At 47.2% G+C, this 18,280-nt stretch overlaps 1 protein-coding gene across 3 annotated transcripts in view; it reads left to right on the top strand.

Moving 5' to 3' along the window:
* Positions 1-18,280, top strand: part of YEATS2 (YEATS domain containing 2) — a 1,498,478-nt gene that overhangs the window by 458,674 nt on the left and 1,021,524 nt on the right. For 2 of the 3 annotated variants that reach the window (XM_086943990.1, XM_086943991.1), the window contains exon 13: positions 13,172-13,279. In XM_086943990.1, coding sequence (XP_086800116.1) covers positions 13,172-13,279 — 108 coding nt within the window. The remainder of the gene's footprint in view (positions 1-13,171; positions 13,280-18,280) is intronic. The other variant, XM_086943992.1, reaches the window with a different exon arrangement.

An 18,280-nucleotide genomic window follows, 5' to 3' on the forward strand; every position in this document is an offset into this window, starting at 1 on the left:
GACATTACTGTCCCAACGGTGCTTCGTCAGGTAATTTACGGCACTGTTTTAGTCGCATTGTTGACGGCTAAGTTCTCTCTGGGACTTTGTGGGGTTGAGTCGCAGACCCGCCTCCTCTACCGGTATGGCTTTGGTATCTATTCTAAGTTAAGGAATCTGCGGCTAGACGTCTCTATCAGATGAATGAGTTACTTCCCTTCGGTAAGAATGTATCTGGTAGAGACATAGTCTAGCCACAGATTCCTTAACTCCCGCCCGTCCACCCCGTTCTGCTAGGTCCTTGTCAGGTTGGACTTTCTATACTCGCCTCCCTCTGGATGGCTTGCCCTTCGGCAGGGTGACATTTTCTCGTCAGTCTGGCATGGAATGCTTCATCTATTTTCATTGCTACTCCGCCCATTCTCGGGATTGGGCGGTATGCTCATATGCCATGTGTTCTTTCCGGCCCTCTGCCTGGATTGTGCGGTGTTAAATCTTATATGTTTTTTCCCTCCACCTTGCTCTCCTCTTTCCCATCACCTTGGGGTCTTTTACCACCCTGGCGACCCATTGGTTCAAGTCTGTTGGCTCTGCCACATTCTATTGGTCTCTTATTAGGGTTACTACGTCTCTATCTGATGACGGCATCTTGTGGTGCGTTATCCTTAGGCCTGTGTTCTGGACTTGTTGTCCTTCATAATTATACGTTATGGTTGTGGACTTTTTCGTCTGCCAGACTGTTTTTTCACATCCTCATCTCCCTCTAAAAGTGGTTTGGGCTTCGCTTTCTTGAGTTGTTTTTCAGAGTGGTGCTGTGTTCCTTTTTTTATTTTTCAATATCCAGTGCCTGGCACTGTCCTTTCTGGCACTGTATTTCACATTTCAATCCCTTTCTTCATCATTTTTGAACACTGTTCCCATATTCTCACAGTTTTTGGTGGTGGCTCAGCGTTGTGACGCGGAAAGGTTCCTCCGAAGAAAACTGATGTCCGCTCGCCGGGAGGGGCATATACAGTTCCACTGATGTCATGTCCGTGGACGACGTCGGGCGGAGTCGTGCAGCGCCGCCGCCCCGGCGCGGAGAGGTACTGCTGCGGAAAGTTTTCCGGATCCAGTCTGACGCCATGGGGGATATTCTAAGTTAAGGAATCTATGGCTAGACTATGTCTCGACCAGATACATCGTTACCGAAGGTGTGTAACTCGTTTGCGATGTCCCTATCACTCGAATGGCGTTTCATACACAATTTATTGGCCAAGACCTGTCCACATTTGTCCCCCCGACATAGTAGGAGTGTTGCAGGCGAAGTGCTGCTTACTCACCTTGATCAAGGTCCAACCAGCTATGTGAGTGCGTAGGGCAGTTAACTGGCATAACTCTCCTGGCACACCAGAGCATTGATAAATGATAAATGCGTTCCAGTTCCCTGACCTGAGCAGAGAGACTATCTCTCTTTTCCCTGTGCAGTGTGTTGTCAGTGGCCAAGATGGAGATGAATTCCTTCCTGACAACTGTTTTAAGTGCCTCCCAAAGAGTTGCAACAGATACTTCAGATATTTCATTGAGTGTGAGTTATTTTAAGATAGCCATTTGGATCTGGGATACTACTGCAGGACGGTGCAGCATTTTCTCACGCAGGTGCCATGTCCAGCGTGGGGACTTCACTGGTAGTAGAGATAGGGTGCGTGTGCAGAGCCATGGGAAAGAGCTGCTGGGAGAATCTCAATTTCCGTAACCAAGCTGTGTACATTCCTTGTGCCCAGGAGATAATCTAATCTAGTTTACATCTTGTGCGCATGAGAAAAGAAGGTGTATTCACGTTTCTCAGGTTGGAAGTCCCTCCATATGTCACGGAGCCCCAGGTCTCCTACCCACTTATGGCCGCTCCTTGCCAACGCCCCGGTTTGTCTGTGGCAACCTGTCTAGATTAGTATTGAAGACCAGATTAAGATCCCAACCCCTCTCAAGCAGAACCCCTGTGTCTGCTGTATAGCGTGCCTCGGCCAAGGCTGTGTGCAGGAAGATTTCCTGAACTTCATTTGGCACGTATAGCGACCCCACTTTGAAAGTCCTATCCCCTAATGAACTGGTATGCGGATCTACATACACACAATCAATATACCTGCTCGACACCAAACACAGGTCCTCAATCTCTAGTAGGAGCAACATTTTAGTGGTCCAGATTTTCCTTCAAACAAGGACACAAAATTCAGTGTATTAGATAAGTTGCAGAGCCACATCCTTTACCAGGATTGTTATTATACCCTGGCCCTGCCTTTTGATTAAGCAGCTGTACTGATGGAATGAAAGTAGGAGCCTTCCCATTAAGAATCCTCACACATTTGGGCACTGAGCCCAAGAGAGGTTTTTTTTCTAAGGGGAGCCAAAGAAGGTCTTTTGAAATAGTGGCCCGCCCCTTGAGGGACTTTACAGCCTTCTTCAATGGTTCTCACTAGTTCAATAAGCTCATCCCTAACATCATCCTTCACTATACAGCGGTTTACTGCACCTCTATTAAGATGGACAATTGCTCCCATATTCTTGTTCCCTTCCCCAACCGATGACCTTAACAGATTGGTACTTCTTATGTGTTAGAAGAGGCGGGCATACTAGTTACTTCTGAAAAATCATGCTGCTAACCTGGATGAACAACTGGCCCTTCTGCTCTTTGATACTTAGTGATGAAGTGGGCTCTTCTAAAACATTGTAGAATCAGAGTTTTTTTATATCCTACATTTCATAATACGCCAGACTCTTCTCTTTTTTCCCTTCCGACATTTTGCCTATTGCAACCTTGGGGCCCTCTTACTTGAGTAATCACCATCATGATGCTAACCCTGGCTTTCAGAGCGCTAAAAGGCACATGTCCAAATGATCTGAAACTCCGACTTCCCCGCTACCACCAAAAACGTGAGCTACGCTCAAACTCCCTACTCAAGCTAACTGTACCGAACATAAGGAAAGCGAGACTTGGAGGCAGGTCCTTTTCGGCCGGCACGGCGAAACTTTGGAATACCCTGCCTCCTGCCATCCAATCCGCCACGTCAGAAGCAAGCTTTAGGAAACTCCTAAAAACCTGGCTTTTTACGCAATAATCCTGCCCCCCTTCCTGACTACTTACTCTTGTTGTGGGACTCGCTAGCGCCGGGACACCTCCCCAGAGGTAGCTGTTCGCGCTCAATACATTTCTGTATTATTATTATTATTATGATGGACCCTTGAAGAATTAACACTAGAAGGGTGAACGTCTTGCAAAACTGCAGCCTCTGAGGTACTATGAGCCCCTTTTCTAAAAATCAGGAAAACTTACAAAGAGTTCTCAATTTTGGGTGAGTTCGCACTTTGGGCTACCTTATCCCTTGCCTCAGAAGAATGGCTTAATAAGGGAAAACTGGGCATATTGTTAAGCTCGTTTATAACCTCTGAATTGCCATTAAATTTCCTGCAAGAAGCAGCCTCAAGACCACTATAATCACCTGCCTGAATTCCAATTTCTGCCACCCTATTTTTTACTATTATACTGGTCTGGTAGGATTGAGATTTTGTTTCAGTGTCTCTTCCTTTCTTGGGAATAAGCCACGCGAAGTTAGGTGCTGCACTCTCATTGCAATTAGGGACAACATATCCAACTCCTGATCCGAGTTCGCCACAGATCTATTCTGCAAAGCCAAAATGATGCTATGACCTTCTCCCTACTTACTAGAAGGTCAGAGTTGGCTTTTCTCCCTGCTACCCCGCCCCCTTTCTTTGTACTGGCTTAAGAGGTCAACAGAAACTGGACTGTTAGTAAATTGATTAATTTGATACAAAGCAGTACCCTGGGGCAACACTGGTAATAGTCTTAAGACATCTTCTTTGCTTCCCCTTGTCATCTTCGGACCCTTGTTTTCTACTCCAGTCCCTCCTTAGGGAATAGAGACATTAGCTGAGACTGGGTCTTCTTTCGCCAAATAGTTTTTTTAGTTTTTAAAAGTATTGGAGAGCTTGTAGCAGATGGTTCAGAAGTAAAAGTTGTATGCCCTGAGCTCAGACACCTTGATGGCATTCTGCAAGGATACCCAGACACAGGCTCCCTAAAAGCAACTCCTGCTCCTTGGGAATAATTACTATGTGCAGGAAGTAGAACCCTCCTACCAGCAAGCACAAGCCACACTGGTCTAGTGCTGGCCACCTCCATTCCACCAAGGGGGTCTATATCCTAGGCCTCCGCTGCACACTATCACTCGGAGCCTCCACGGAAAGGAAAGTCTAAACTGAAGGAAGTTTCACTAATGACCAACATTCCTCTCTTGAAAACCATGTTATTTTCGGAAAAAAATCTTAATTTATTATTTTCTTCCACCCACCTTTTTATTTTATGGGACAATGCATATATTGGGGCTTTGGGATTAAGGAAGAAAGACTATTGAGGAGGACTAGATCTATAACCTCCTATACCCATAATTAGGCTGGGTGAGAAAACCGAAAAGGCAGTATTGTAGAGGCTTGGAGAAGACCGTAAAGACAAAAGGGAATATGACATTTCCCACCACACAGGTTACTGGTGGTGCAAGGAAAATGTATGTGTTGCCAGACAGGCCTCAAAGTGTGAGCTGGTGGAGGATTAAAAAATTGCAGCACTTGTGGAGCTAACACAGCACATGGACTCAAAAATAAGGATAAACAGGAGTACTCATGGAAAGTTGATAATCAAATGCTCCTCATTGGAAGCGCAGGTGGTGAGTGAAAACTCAGGAAACAATATATGCAAGCCTTTCAAGAAGCCAAGAGAGATTTCTTCCCTGAGAAAATTCATAATGTAGGACATTTCTCTAGAAAACTATTTAATTAAAAACATAAAACCCCATTGCAGACCCACTGAATTGACCTGATTGAGCAACCCTCTCTAATCATATCAACCACTTCAAAATGCTAGAGGGCGCCGAGCAAGATGGCCGCACGTATGTGAGGCTCTGCCGGGACCGTCCATAATTTGCTATAAAATCCTGATTATTCTGCTGCTTTCTCCCCCCGACTCGATGGCAAAACTCACCTGAAGTACCTGGGACTCGATTGAGGTGCTCTCCCTTGGCTGAGAGGGTCATGTGACCGAATTATCGGATTCGCCGTCGGCTGGTGGTCGGACGTCCGGAGGTGAGCGAGCTGGTGGTGTGTCCCGCCCACCGGCTGGGAGCTCGTGGTCTGCTCCGCTTCTACTGCCTCGTCGGCTGGTCTCCTGTGCTCTGGGTCCCGGGTGAGGAAACAGCTTGTTGACGACGGACTGGAGCCCGGAGATCGAGCGGCTTTAGTCCCTGCCCCGCTGGTGGTGGTGAGTGGGGCGCTGGCCTACGTGAGACCGGGGCTGCGGAGGTAGCACTAGGCCTCGTGGGGACTCGCCGAGCGAGCTACGCCTAGCTGGGGTACGCAGCGGTTTTGGGACACAGCGGCTGCTAGTTGGAGGTGTGCTCCGGTCCTGCGGGCCTGGACGGCCCTTTCAGCTGCAGCTCTATACATTTGGAAGTATTGCTGGCACGCCTGAGACTCCCGGAGCGAGGATAGATTAGGCCCGCGACCACGTGGGCGGCTGCCCCTGGACCCGGTGGGCCATTACTGCAGCGCCATGGGTAGGCCGGAGCGCAATCAGCCCAAGATCAACTTTGAGGCGAAAAGAACGGCGACCTCCTCCTCGCAATCACAGCCGGACGCTGAATCTTCGGGGGCAGTTGGTGGTGCCCCGAATCTGGAAAGCACGTTGGTGGCGATGCAGAAAACGCTGCAATCCATTGAATGCACCATGGAGGTGGTCAATCACAGACTCGACCATATGGCGATGCAGTTCGACCAGCAGAACGAGCGGCTTGTGAGGTGGAACAGAGGGTGTCCGCTGCGGAGGATGGGCTGGCCACGGTGACCACTAAGGTGTTCAACATGGAGAGGGTGCTGGCAGTTATCCAGGCTAAGAACGAGGACTTGGAAGGGAGGTCCAGGCGCAACAACATCCGCGTCACGGGCCTTCCGGAGTCCACCAATGTGGGTCGGATGGAGGACTTCATGGAAAGGATGTTGGTGGACATCTTTGGCTCGGATAAGTTCTCGAAGGTTTTCATTGTGGAGTGAGCACACCGAACTTTGGCGAAGCGACCTGTGCCTGGTGCCAACCCGCGCCCTGTTATCGCTCGTATCCTCAACTACAGGGACCGAGATATTATACTACGGCTTGCCAGGGAGAAGGGCACCATTGAGTACTAAGGAAATAAGCTGGAGCTCTTCCCTGACTTTACTGTAGCGGTGCAGACCGCACGCAAGGAATTCGCCCCAGTGAAGCAACTGCTACGAGACGAGAACATTCCATACGCCATGTTGTATCCGGCGCGCCTTCGTATAGGACCTCCGTCGGACAACAAAGTCTTTGCTACCCCTAAAGCTGCCATGGACTACGCGAAAAAGCAGAAGAAGCGTAAAAGGGACTCTAATGTGCAGCAGGACGGGGAGGGAGACCTCATGGAGGATGTGGAATAGGAGCTTTTCAACTGACGAGGTTTGCCCTGCTGGATAGGATACAACTTGGTACAGTGATCTTTCCAACTTTCTTGAGCACCTCACCCTATTTTCTTTGACAAATCCCCACTGTTGTGGGTCGTCTGTGGTGCTCCTCCTGATATACTACTGTGAGTTGTTTCTGGGGCGGCTGTGATCTGGCCTGTACATAATATGTTTAACTTGCCTTTGGATTGAGCCCCACTGTGACTTTGCGTGGGGCGTTATATAGCTAGTTTGATGTACTTTGGGAGGCCATTCATAGTTGCTGGTTGAGGTTATTTACAATTTCATATGATCCTGCTGGGAGGGTCGATTGCACGGTTGGCATTGCTGGGTGGGCTTGATATGCAGGGATACTTGAAGCTTTGGTGTTCGGGGGGGCGGGAATGTTATTATTGCTTGTACGGTCCGCTCTCTCGTCAGATTTCTGGCGGGAGCTGTGCGCCACTACGTCCCCGCGTATGGGAAATCCCCACACAATTTTGAACATACAGTTGGGGTTGTTGAGGGAGGGGGGATGGGGTCAGCTTTGGCAGGTTGGGGATGCTGAAGTGGGTGGTGGGGGTTTGGGGGGCTTGTTTTTCTCCTGGGTACGGTCACAGTGTTTCATTGAATGTGTTGGGAGGTATGAGTGTCCTGGGCCACGGTGGGGGGCTGGTAGGGCCTGGTGTTGTCTGACGAGGAATGCTCTACTAACTGTCCTTTGGAGTCCGTTGGGCTCTATGCGATGTGCTCCTTATGAACAAAGGGGGTGGTCTTGCGGATTTAGGGATATGTTTTCATTTTGGGTGGATGGCCGGGGGGGGTAAAATTGCTTGTGTTACCTGGAATGTACAGGGGTTGAACCGCCCTCAAAAGACTAGACAAATGCTGGCGTTTCTAAACAGGCATGGTGCGCATATCGCTTTCTTACAGGAGACACATCTATGGGGCAAAGCTGCAGAAACTGTGGGTCGGAGATGGGCGGGAGTTCGACTGGCATCAAACTACTCCTCATATGCGCGTGGGGTGATGATATTGGTTAAAAAATCTGTGCCATTTATCACGAAACATGAGGATATTGACAAGGAAGGGCGCTATATAATTGTGCATGGTACATTATGCGGTTCACCTGTCACGCTTGTTAATGTGTATGGACCTAATGTGGATGATCCCGATTTCTATGTTGCACTCTGGAATAAGGTATACATGTTGCCACAGTCGGCTGTAATTTGCGGTGGGGATTTTAATGTGATTTTGGATGGGGAGATGGACAGGAAACAAGACAAGCCCTGGGTGCGAAAGAAGGCGACTGCTGAGGTTCAGGGGGGTATGCAAGGACTGGGATTGGTTGATGTGTGGCGTATGAGGCACCCTGGGAGAAGAGGGTACTTGCTATACTTCAGCTCATGACACTTGGTCGCGATTAGATTACTGGCTGGTGACCCGGGATGTGAGTGGATGGGTGTTGGAGGTTGACCACTTGCCGCGCACGCTGTCTGACCATGCGCCGGTTCGCTTGCTGCTGCATGTGCCGTCGTGTACGCCTGCTCCGTTCACTTGGTGCTTATCGCCGGGAACCTTGACTGATCTGGTGCTCCGCGAGCGGCTCAGAACTATTATCGTGGAGTTCTTTGAGAAAAATGTCGGCACGGTTGATAATATGTGTACGGTGTGGGAGGCCTTCAAAGTAACTATTCGCGGGGCATGTATTGGCCTTCACTCCGGAGTCCTTACTTCACTGAGAGACTCCATGTCTAGGTTGGAGAGGGAGTTGATGGTGTTGGAAAGACAGTTGGAGGACTGTCCTGGGGAGGCCCTGTTAGCCGACATAAGATCGAAGGTGACTGAGTATAACGAGCTGGCCGATCAGGAGGTGAAGTTCTTATCCAAACACACCAGGGCACGCTATTATGGTGAGGGAGGCAGACCGGGGAAAGGGCTAGCGGATCGCATAAGACAGCCGTGGGCCAAGCATTGTGCGGTTCAGGAGATTTTGGATGGGGGGGAGGTCGTTACTGACACGCCTGGCATCCTGAACTGCTTTGCAAGATATTACGAGGGTATGTATGAGTATACTGAAACAGCGACGGAGGCAGAGATTGCTGAGTACTTCGATGATATAGCTTTAGTGTGGCTTTCGAGAGGTCAGCAAGAATTTCTAATGCACCACATCACTGAGGAGGAGTTTCGGGAGGCGATCGCGGCTCTTCCTAATGGGAAGGCTGCTGGCACGGACGGCTTGCCGGCTGAATTCTATAAAGAGTATATTGATATTCTGCTCCCGCACCTAGCGATGGTTCTGGAGGAGTCTGTGGATAGGGGCCGGTTCCCGACCACGATGAGAGAGGCACTGTTGGTTGCGTTGCCAAAGCCCGGGAAGCCTCCGGATCACTGTGAGTCATATCGCCCCCTCTCACTCATGAACACTGACGTTAAAATAATAGCTACGGTGTTGGCCACCCGGTTGCGGCTGCTACTTCCGGTGATGGTGTTACCGGACCAGTCAGGGTTCATACCGCTTCGATCTACCACCCACAATCTCAGGGGTCTTTTCGCTGTGTTGCATTTACTCAAACCAGAACTGGCCGCAGTGGCTGTTCTGCTAGATGCTGCTAAAGCATTTGACTCGGTGGCATGGAGGTATATGATAGCTATTTTACATCGTATGGGGGTGCCCTTCTTTTTTACATCGTTGGTGACTCTTCTTTATACTGACCCTGTGGCTCGTGTGCGGGTCAACGGCCATGTATCGAACTCGTTCCCGGTGCGGAGGGGCACTCGACAGGGTTGCCCTCTCTCCCCTTTATTGTTTGCTATAGTGATGGAGCCTCTGGCCTGTGTTCTGAGGCAAAGGTATGCTGACGCGGCTCTGAAATTCCCCCTTCGCTCGCTGGCCGTGTCTATGTATGCCGACGACATGGTGCTTTATGTGCGCGAGCCCGCCCTCCATCTTGAATCTATCCTTCGGGAATTTATTCGGTTTGGTCGACATTCTGGATTGACTATCAACTGGGATAAGTCTGTTCTGCTGCCCCTCACGGATGTCACCGTTCCTTTCCCTCTGGAATTCCCACTGGAATGGGCCGAGGATTCGGTGCGCTACCTCGGGATCCAGGTTCACCGGGATAGTCAGGAGGTTATTAGAGCCAATTATTGTGTGGCTATATCCAAACTGGAGGATCAGGTGGCACGATGGATTAAACTTCCTCTCACCCTGGCTGATCGTGTGTCTTTGATCAAAATGGTTGTTCTCCCGAAATTTCTGTATCTTTTTGTAAACATACCCATTCGACTGACCTCTCACTTTTTTGCGCAGCTGCGCTCTTTGCTGATCTCCTTGACCTGGGCCGGTAAGAAGCCACGGGGGACGTGGGAGGTGCTGACCAAGCCCTATGCCCTGGGTGGTTTCGCTGTGCCGGATATGAAGTTGTATTACTTATGTGCACAGGCACATTTTGCTGCTTATTGGGTGTCTGCGCCCCCGTATACCCCCCACGTGGCGCTTGAGGCCAGTGCCGTTTTGCCATATCCGCTGAGAGCCATGGTGGGTAATACTCACTCGGTGTTTGACAAGGGTGAGGTGGATACGGTCCGTTCCAGGGCGACTGCCTGGCACGAGCTTGGTAGGAGAGCTGGCAGGTTACCGCTCTATGCTCCCGACATGCCGCTGTTGTATCATTCAGATATATCGGTATCGAGTGAAATAGTCGGTTTGCAGGTCCTTCAGGGTGCTGGTCTCCACACTATGGGTAATCTCTTCCCAGGGGCCAAGTTCCTCCCATTGCAAACAATGACAGACCAATCCACGAATGCGGTCATGGCTACCTTCATCTATGTAAGACTTCGTGCGGCCATACACTCCTTATATCCTACATATCCGGATGAGCCCCTGACACTGAGCGCTTTGCAATTAATCTACACTGTGACAGACAGAGTCAAGCTGCTCTCCAGACTATACCGTGCTGCTCAGGAAGACGAAGAGGGAGGGGCACTGCTAGCTAGGGCCAGATGGGATAGGGACTTGCCTGAGCCTTTGACGGATGAGGAATGGACTGAATGCTGCTCCATGACAGGGGGCTATGTGGCTAACGGCAACTTTCGCTTACTTCATTTTAAATTTCTTCATCAATGGTATTACACACCGAAACAATTGGTCCGATATGGCCTACGGGATGCTGCGAGGTGTGTTCGATGTGGAGAGGACGATGCTGATTTTGTGCATTTAGCATGGGGATGTGCCAAGGTGTATGATTTCTGGCTGGCTGTGACTGACACCCTCACTAAGATGACGGCCACGGAGGTGGCGATGGATATACGGTTATGTTTGTTAGGGCTCGCCTCTGGAGTGCCATGTAAGGAGCGGAAATTGATTGTGCTGGTGTTGCAGCTTGCTAAGCGGAGGGTGGCCATGGGGTGGGGTGGCAGGCGGGCACCTGATGTGCAGTTGTGGTTAAAGGACATGGCCTACTGTAGGGATCAGTTGACGTGCTATGCTGAAACTCTGCCGGAGAACTCACGTCCACGGGACATTTGGGCTTCATACACTGCCTACATGCTTGGATTGGAGGAGGATGACAGTTCTGACAGTGGGGGCGGGGATTGACTGCCTGTTGTCGGTATGCCTGAGGGTTTGTTGGAATAAATGGTTAGGATGCGTGGTTGTCACCCATGGGTTGTTTTTGTCTGCTGTGAATGTGGCTCCTGGGGGGCTGTCTTGGATTTAATTCTCCCTGTTCTTGCGCAACGACTGGTGGCACATGCTGCCTTGTATAATTGGGATAACACCGCATGTACGATTGTTGACAATACCTTGCGTACCTTTTACACTGTTTTCATATTCTGAACTAATACTATGCACTTTACTGTGACCTGGGACCGGGTTTGCTGGGATGGGGGAGGTGGGGTTTGTTACTGTTCTGTATAAACACTGCAAAATAAGACCTGTAGGTGTTAAGCGGGGACCTCATGTGGAGGTTGATATATAATTGGACTATGACCACTTCTTGCCCTCTACGGTCTTGGACTGTCCCTGCCTATTATCCTTGATGTATGCTTACAGATACCCACTGTTGAATTGATAGCAGCCGGCCCTGTATAGGGTTGTAGGCACACTGCTGTGTATGTGAGCATATTTACAATAAAGGTCTTGCAAAAAAAAAAACACTTCAAAAGGATTTTGAGATTAAAATCCAGAATTTTTAAAAACTCACTAATCAATAGTAAAAAAAATAAAAATACAGCACAGGACTTCTAGCACTCAAGAACCATTGAGTCCTGCTCAGGCGAGACAACTGCATACTGTTCTAAAATTATCTACTGGAAAAGGAGAGTACAGGTGAAGACCTACCTCATAAAAATGTTTGATTCTACCCTGTACTGGAAAAAAATTAAAGTACATATAAGGAACTGAACACTCAGTACAATAGGGAATCCCCTAACATTAATCAGAACACTTTAGACAGCCTGACACTAATTTCCGGGTCCCTGCCCACCCTACATTTGGATATCCATTTTGGGCCAGGCGCAAATAAACGTAACCCTATTCATCGTGAAAGAACATGGCATACAACATTTTTCCCCTGCAGAAGAAAAACAACCATGTAATTTTTTAATAGAAACTCTTGGCCCTCTTTAGAGAGGCACCACAAATTGCAGGCATCTTTGACCACCTTTAAGACATGCTCTACTTCAGTTCACAAGTTATGAAACAGAGTGTCAGAACTTGCTCTCTAAAGACACTTAGTAGCAAATCTAGTCTCACAGGATGAGCAATTGGCGCCATATTTGTCATTTCTTTTCAGACATCGTAGCAACAACTTGATAAAGCTCCCTCTGCATATATGATCCTATAATTGTAACCAATTATATGTAAATCAGATTTGTGGCAAGAAAATCATAGCATAAATCCTTCGCCAGCGCATATACAACTTGAAAACACTACTGTTCTAGTTACTGAGAACGGTGACTTGAAAGACTTCTGAATTTGGCCAGCCTGTTGTTTGTAACATAGTCAACTAATACTTCACCTGCCATACATTCTGCCCCCTATCTCAATATTACCTGTAGCATAATTCATCCTCAATGTTTGAATAAGCAGATGAACATGTGTAAAACTAAGGAAAGCTTGCCCACCTTTATTAACTCATTATTCTTAGCCCATTGTGTAATTTTTCATTACCACTGGCCCATACGGTACTTCCATGATGTTTTTTCTTAGCCTGCTAATAAAATGTTGAGTTGAATGATTAAACGCATGGGAATCCAAGTGTTGAGAGCAAATGTTCTTCACATATTCCCTATCTTTTCTTATGCTTTTTTATCCAACTGTGGTCCAGTTTTTAGTTCCGATGTTAGATAGCACATATCGAGTCATTTCCTGCAGATAAATATGTTTTGTTTTTACATTAAACTGTATTTAGAAATGCCTATTGAATTATTTAGTGTTCTATAAAAGTTTCTGGCCACAGCTGAGCTTGCCTTGGTCCATCTAGAGATATCCAGAGGATTCCTTACCTTCTCAGCAGGCGTGTACGCCAATTTATTTTCTTCAACCTTTACAGAAATCCCGTTTTGACAATTTGATGCTAACATTATTTTTTCCCTTAATAAGGTGCTTTCAACGTTTTCTAAAATTGTTCATTTTTTAATAATTGTGCTGTGCTTATATCTGTTTTATGCATGTTTTCTGTAGCAGGAGGACTCCCTTTTTGCAACAATGCCCCCCCTCGGTCCCATCGGAAGTCATACCAAGTTGCAGAGTGCAAAGTCGGTCACAGAAGGACATGGAACATTCACAAAGGTAGACTTTTTTCTAATCTATGTGATTAGAGTGCATTACCTCTATCCATTTTAGAAAAGGAGGAAGCCTCTCCCAAACACAGTTTTTTGTTTTTGTTTTTTGACGAATGATCGCTACCCGTCTCAAAGCTTCAGTAAATGAGTATTTAATCGTTTTCTTGTTTCCTTTATTGCACCTGTTCTAGTGATTAATTTTGCAAGGTTTACTTATCTTAGTCCTTGTTTGGAGCTCTGCAGTAGTGGGTTGCTTTGACACTTTGGTGTTGTCTTTAAGACCATTCTTGTGGGCATTTGAAAAGCTGTGTGATCACTATCATACCTGATTTTGTGTCTTCTTAGTGATGCATTATCTGGAATCCATGGTGATTGGATAACAGGAAGTGCTTGTTTGGCTTGTTTTAAGTGTTATTGTATTTTAGAAAAACATATATAAAGCATACATTTTACACAATGAGGCTCCATAGCCACACACTTGCAAACCTACAACAATACATTATAAGCATTATTGTTTTTCCTTAGCAATATCAGTGCATTGCAAAAAAAGTAGGTCTATCGCTAAACAAACAAACACACCCAGGCCGCCACTGTGATAAAAATGAAAATAATTGCATCATTTTACGATTCCAAATGATCAACAAGTTTGTCACAGTTCTTGGCACCAAACATAATCATCTAGGATTATGAGATCCACTAGTGATGTTGTTACCCACTGGAGCTTGGATTACAAACACTGGATTACATAATATTTTTGGAATGCATCCTGGACTCGAGCCAAACTACCCTTGTTGATTAACTTATGAATGAAAGGGGGTCCACTTTTTCTAAAATCTCTGACCCTGCCTTTTTTCTCCCTCACAAGAGCAGTACATTTTTTCCATGGTTTATATTGACCACATTTTGGTCCAGCGAAGTTGTGAAATGGGCGAGGTCTTAGATCTCCATTGTTGTGCTATTGTCAGATGGGGAATCATTAGCAAGTATGTTATAAGTTTTCTGCTAGGTGTGGTTAGTGGACAATAGCAATCTTCCACTCTATCACCCAGAATCAAAACTGTTGGGTTGAAACCAATCTATAAACCTGAAATGTAATTTTTGTTTCAGAATAGTCTTTCAAAATTATTGGATTATCTCACACAACCACCATTTGTGCGCCATGGAGCCTCTCTTTCTAAAAATGCCAACACACAGTGCATTCCCATAGCACCCAGGCAGCACAACGTCAAGTACCATCTCAAAAGTATTTTGTAGCTATTTTTCATGTAACTTACATATTGACAAAATTGTGGGCCGTTCCCAGTAGGAATCCAGGAAGCTCATCTAGAGTAATCCCCCTATTCTAATTCCCATGTAAAAACATACTGTGGTTTAAAATCTACAAGAGGAGCAATTAATAATTGATACATAATCAGGTAATGCTCTTCTTAGTCACATGTTCCTTCATAAGGGATTCTGTGCAATTGAGATCCCTTGTAGCCTGTGCCTTGCATAGCCTGGGGTAATCCAATGTACAATTTGCATCATATAAAGAGAGGGAGTAACATCCATCCCCCAACTATGAACAATCTCATCAGAAGTCAGTGGTGTACCATGTAAGAGTAGCAGTGAAACTCCGGAAACTCCTGTCGAACCTCACATCTAGCTACCTGTGGCGGGGTAGAAGGGACTAAGTGGAGACCAGGTCGAGGTAGGTAGGGCTTTATTTTTTTAATCACTTGTTTGTGGCGACTAGTCAGTCTCTCTGCAGCAAACTTGGCAGGATCTGTGGTGGCGTCAGGAACTTGGGTCCCACTTGCTGCCTGGTCCTCTCAGTCAGTCAGTCAGTCAGTAAGAAAACTTTATTTGGTTAATTACAACCTTAAAAGTATACCCTATACATAAAATTCTATAAAAACATAAGCAGGATCATATTAAAAACGTACCATATGTACATCACATAAAAAAGCACTTTCCTTCATACTATATACAAATGTCCCCCTATGGGTGATTAAGTCAGGTAATTTTCCATCAGCATCAAATCCTTTTCAAAATATTCCATGCCATACCGTTAGCCTTTACATGCACAGCTTCATCCTGCCCCAAATGCGCAGGATACGATATTTACTCTGTACACTTAAGGAGCGCTTTGACTTTGCTCATAAATTTCCCCATAGCACAAGCAATGTCTAAATTCGTCATTTCAACTATAAGACTTTCAGCTTGCATCCTATTTCTGATCCTGTATTTTTTAAATATCGGGCATAAAATCTCTTTTCGTAGGTCTAAAAACATCATACAATCTAAAAGAATATGTACAATATCATAGTGAGTACCAAACGCACAAGTACAGCTACCATTATTATTGAACATAAAATTTTTTACTCCATTAATCCCATAGCAGGCGTTTATCCCCATTCGCACTTTTAGTACCTCACGTCTTAAATAGAAGCTTGGCAATCTGTCTAAGTAGGGATACTGTTGGTTAAGTTCCCACGCCAGGGTCATATGCGATACCGCAACATTCTGCGAGAGATACTCTGTCATATGTGTGGGACATCACAGCACCCAGTGTCCTCAGTTCATTCTTAGGTATACCTGGATGCCCCAATTGCGGGGATAATTTTAAACCCAACACTCCATAAGCTTCCCTTAGTGCGGCTCTTGTTTCTTTCGCCAAGGACAGTTCACTATCAACAATTTCGCTTTTGCACCACTGGGAAATTTTTTGGTACTCTCCAGACCCTAGCTGCTGCCAAAAGCGAATTAGTGCCATACAGGCAGTGACTGCCCAGGAAATAGTTCCCATCTTAAACCTTGCAACCTGTACCATAGAGGATTTAGGCAATGAGAACAAGTTTTTTAGAATATTTCCCTCCTCTTTATCCCACCCTTTTTTCCACTTAAATAAAGCACTTCTGCCCCATACAGGAATTGGAGGGGGACCATTGCTAAGTAGGCTTTTATGACCGCCTATCTGAGTTTTCTCCATAGGCGCTATCGAATCTTTTTAGCCCCTTCACAGAGGCAGATGCCCTCATTTTAAGAGCCTCCAGATGGGTATACCATTTAAGGTTACTCATAAACCAGATTCCTAGGTATCTGTACCTGCCGCTAGTTTCAGGGTATGCATGCAGTGTGTGGCAGACTGGATGACTATAAACTCCCTGAAACTAAATGGTGAAAAAACCGAGGTGTTGATCTTTGGGAAGAACCAAAATCTGTGGTCGAGCGAGTGGTGGCCCACTTCCCTTGGCACCTGCCCCACTCCCTCCCTATCTGCCAGAAATCTTGGAGTGGTATTTGACACCTCCCTCTCTATGTCCCTGCAAATCAACAGGACCGTGGCCACTTGCTGTGATGTGATCCGGGTACTCAATAAAATCCGTGGGTACCTCTCCCCCCAGGCGCGTAAACAGGTTGCAGTCGCCCTGGTAGGCTCGAGACTGGATTACTGCAACTCCCTGTATATGGAAGCAAACAAAGGGCTGATCCACCGTCTGCAGATTCTTCAGAACTCTGCAGCGCGTTTTGTACTGGATCTTCCTAAAGTCTCCTCTGCCACCTCAGCCAGGAAGGAGCTTCATTGGCTTCCGGTACAGCACAGAATCGCCTTCAAAATCCTCTGTCTTACCCACAGAGCATTGATGGATGGTCCTGCTAGTTCCATTGGTTCCCTTCTTTCGCGTTACGTCCCCACAAGAAGCCTTCGCTCTGCGGGAAACTGGAACAAAATCACCACGGACCAGATCTCCGCATCGCTCCTTCTTAACACCCCAGCCCACTCTTCTAACGTAAACGAAGCCGCCACCAACCTGACCCTATGGTTATCCAACACCGCCGACACCTTAGCACCACTGAAGAAACGTCAAAGCAAACCCGGCAGCAAGAAGGCCTCATGGTTCAACGATGATCTTAAGAAGTCCAAGAAACTCTGCCGCTCCCTTGAAAAGGCCTGGAAAAAAGACACAACCACTAGCACCAAGGACGCCTTCAAAAACGCCACCCGCACTCACCACCAACTAATCCGAAAGGCCAAGAAAACAGCATTCAAGGATCGACTTGACAACAACGCCCACAACAGCAAGGAACTTTTCAACATCGTCAAGGAATTTTCCAATCCCTCAGCCAACTCCAACGACATCACCCCCTCTCAAGCCCTCTGCGACTCCCTAGCCTCATTCTTCCACAACAAGATTGCAGACATCCACAACAGCTTCGACAACCAACCCGGAAACCAACCCACCCTACCATTTGCTGAACATTCTCCCCCCGTGAACTTCCTTAACGACTGGAACCCAATCTCCATTGAGGACACAATCCGCCTGATGAATTCCATCCACTCAGGATCCCCCACAGACCCATGTCCTCACCACATCTTCAACAAAGCAGACTCCGTCATAGCACCGCACCTCCGAGACGTCATCAACTGCTCCTTCAACACCGCCACCTTCCCGGAAGACTGGAAACACGCTGAACTCACCGCCCTCCTGAAAAAACCCACAGCGGACCCCACCGAACTCAAGAATTACCGCCCCATCTCGCTCCTTCCATTCCCGGCCAAAGTCATCGAGAAAGCTGTCAACAACCAACTCGCCGCCTTCCTCGAAGCCAACAAATCCCTCGACTCCTCACAATCTGGTTTCCGAGCAAAACACAGCACTGAGACCGCCCTCATCGCAGCAACAGACGACATTCGAACTCTATTGGACAATGGAGACACAGTCGCCCTCATCCTCCTCGACCTCTCTGCAGCTTTCGACACAGTCTGCCACAGCACCCTTTTACAACGCCTCAAAAACATCGGAATCCAAGGAAAAGCACTTGATTGGATCACCTCGTTCCTCACCGGAAGAACCCAGAGAGTCCGCCTCCCACCATTCAAGTCCGAGGCCACTGAAGTCATTTGTGGCGTACCACAAGGATCCTCACTCAGCCCCACCCTCTTCAACGTATACATGAGCCCCCTCGCGGCCATCGCCCGCCAACACAACTCAACATCATCTCTTACGCGGATGACACTCAACTA

The sequence above is a fragment of the Lissotriton vulgaris genome, chromosome 11 (genome assembly GCF_964263255.1).
Source record: "Lissotriton vulgaris chromosome 11, aLisVul1.2, whole genome shotgun sequence".
Taxonomy (NCBI): Eukaryota; Metazoa; Chordata; class Amphibia; order Caudata; family Salamandridae; genus Lissotriton; species Lissotriton vulgaris.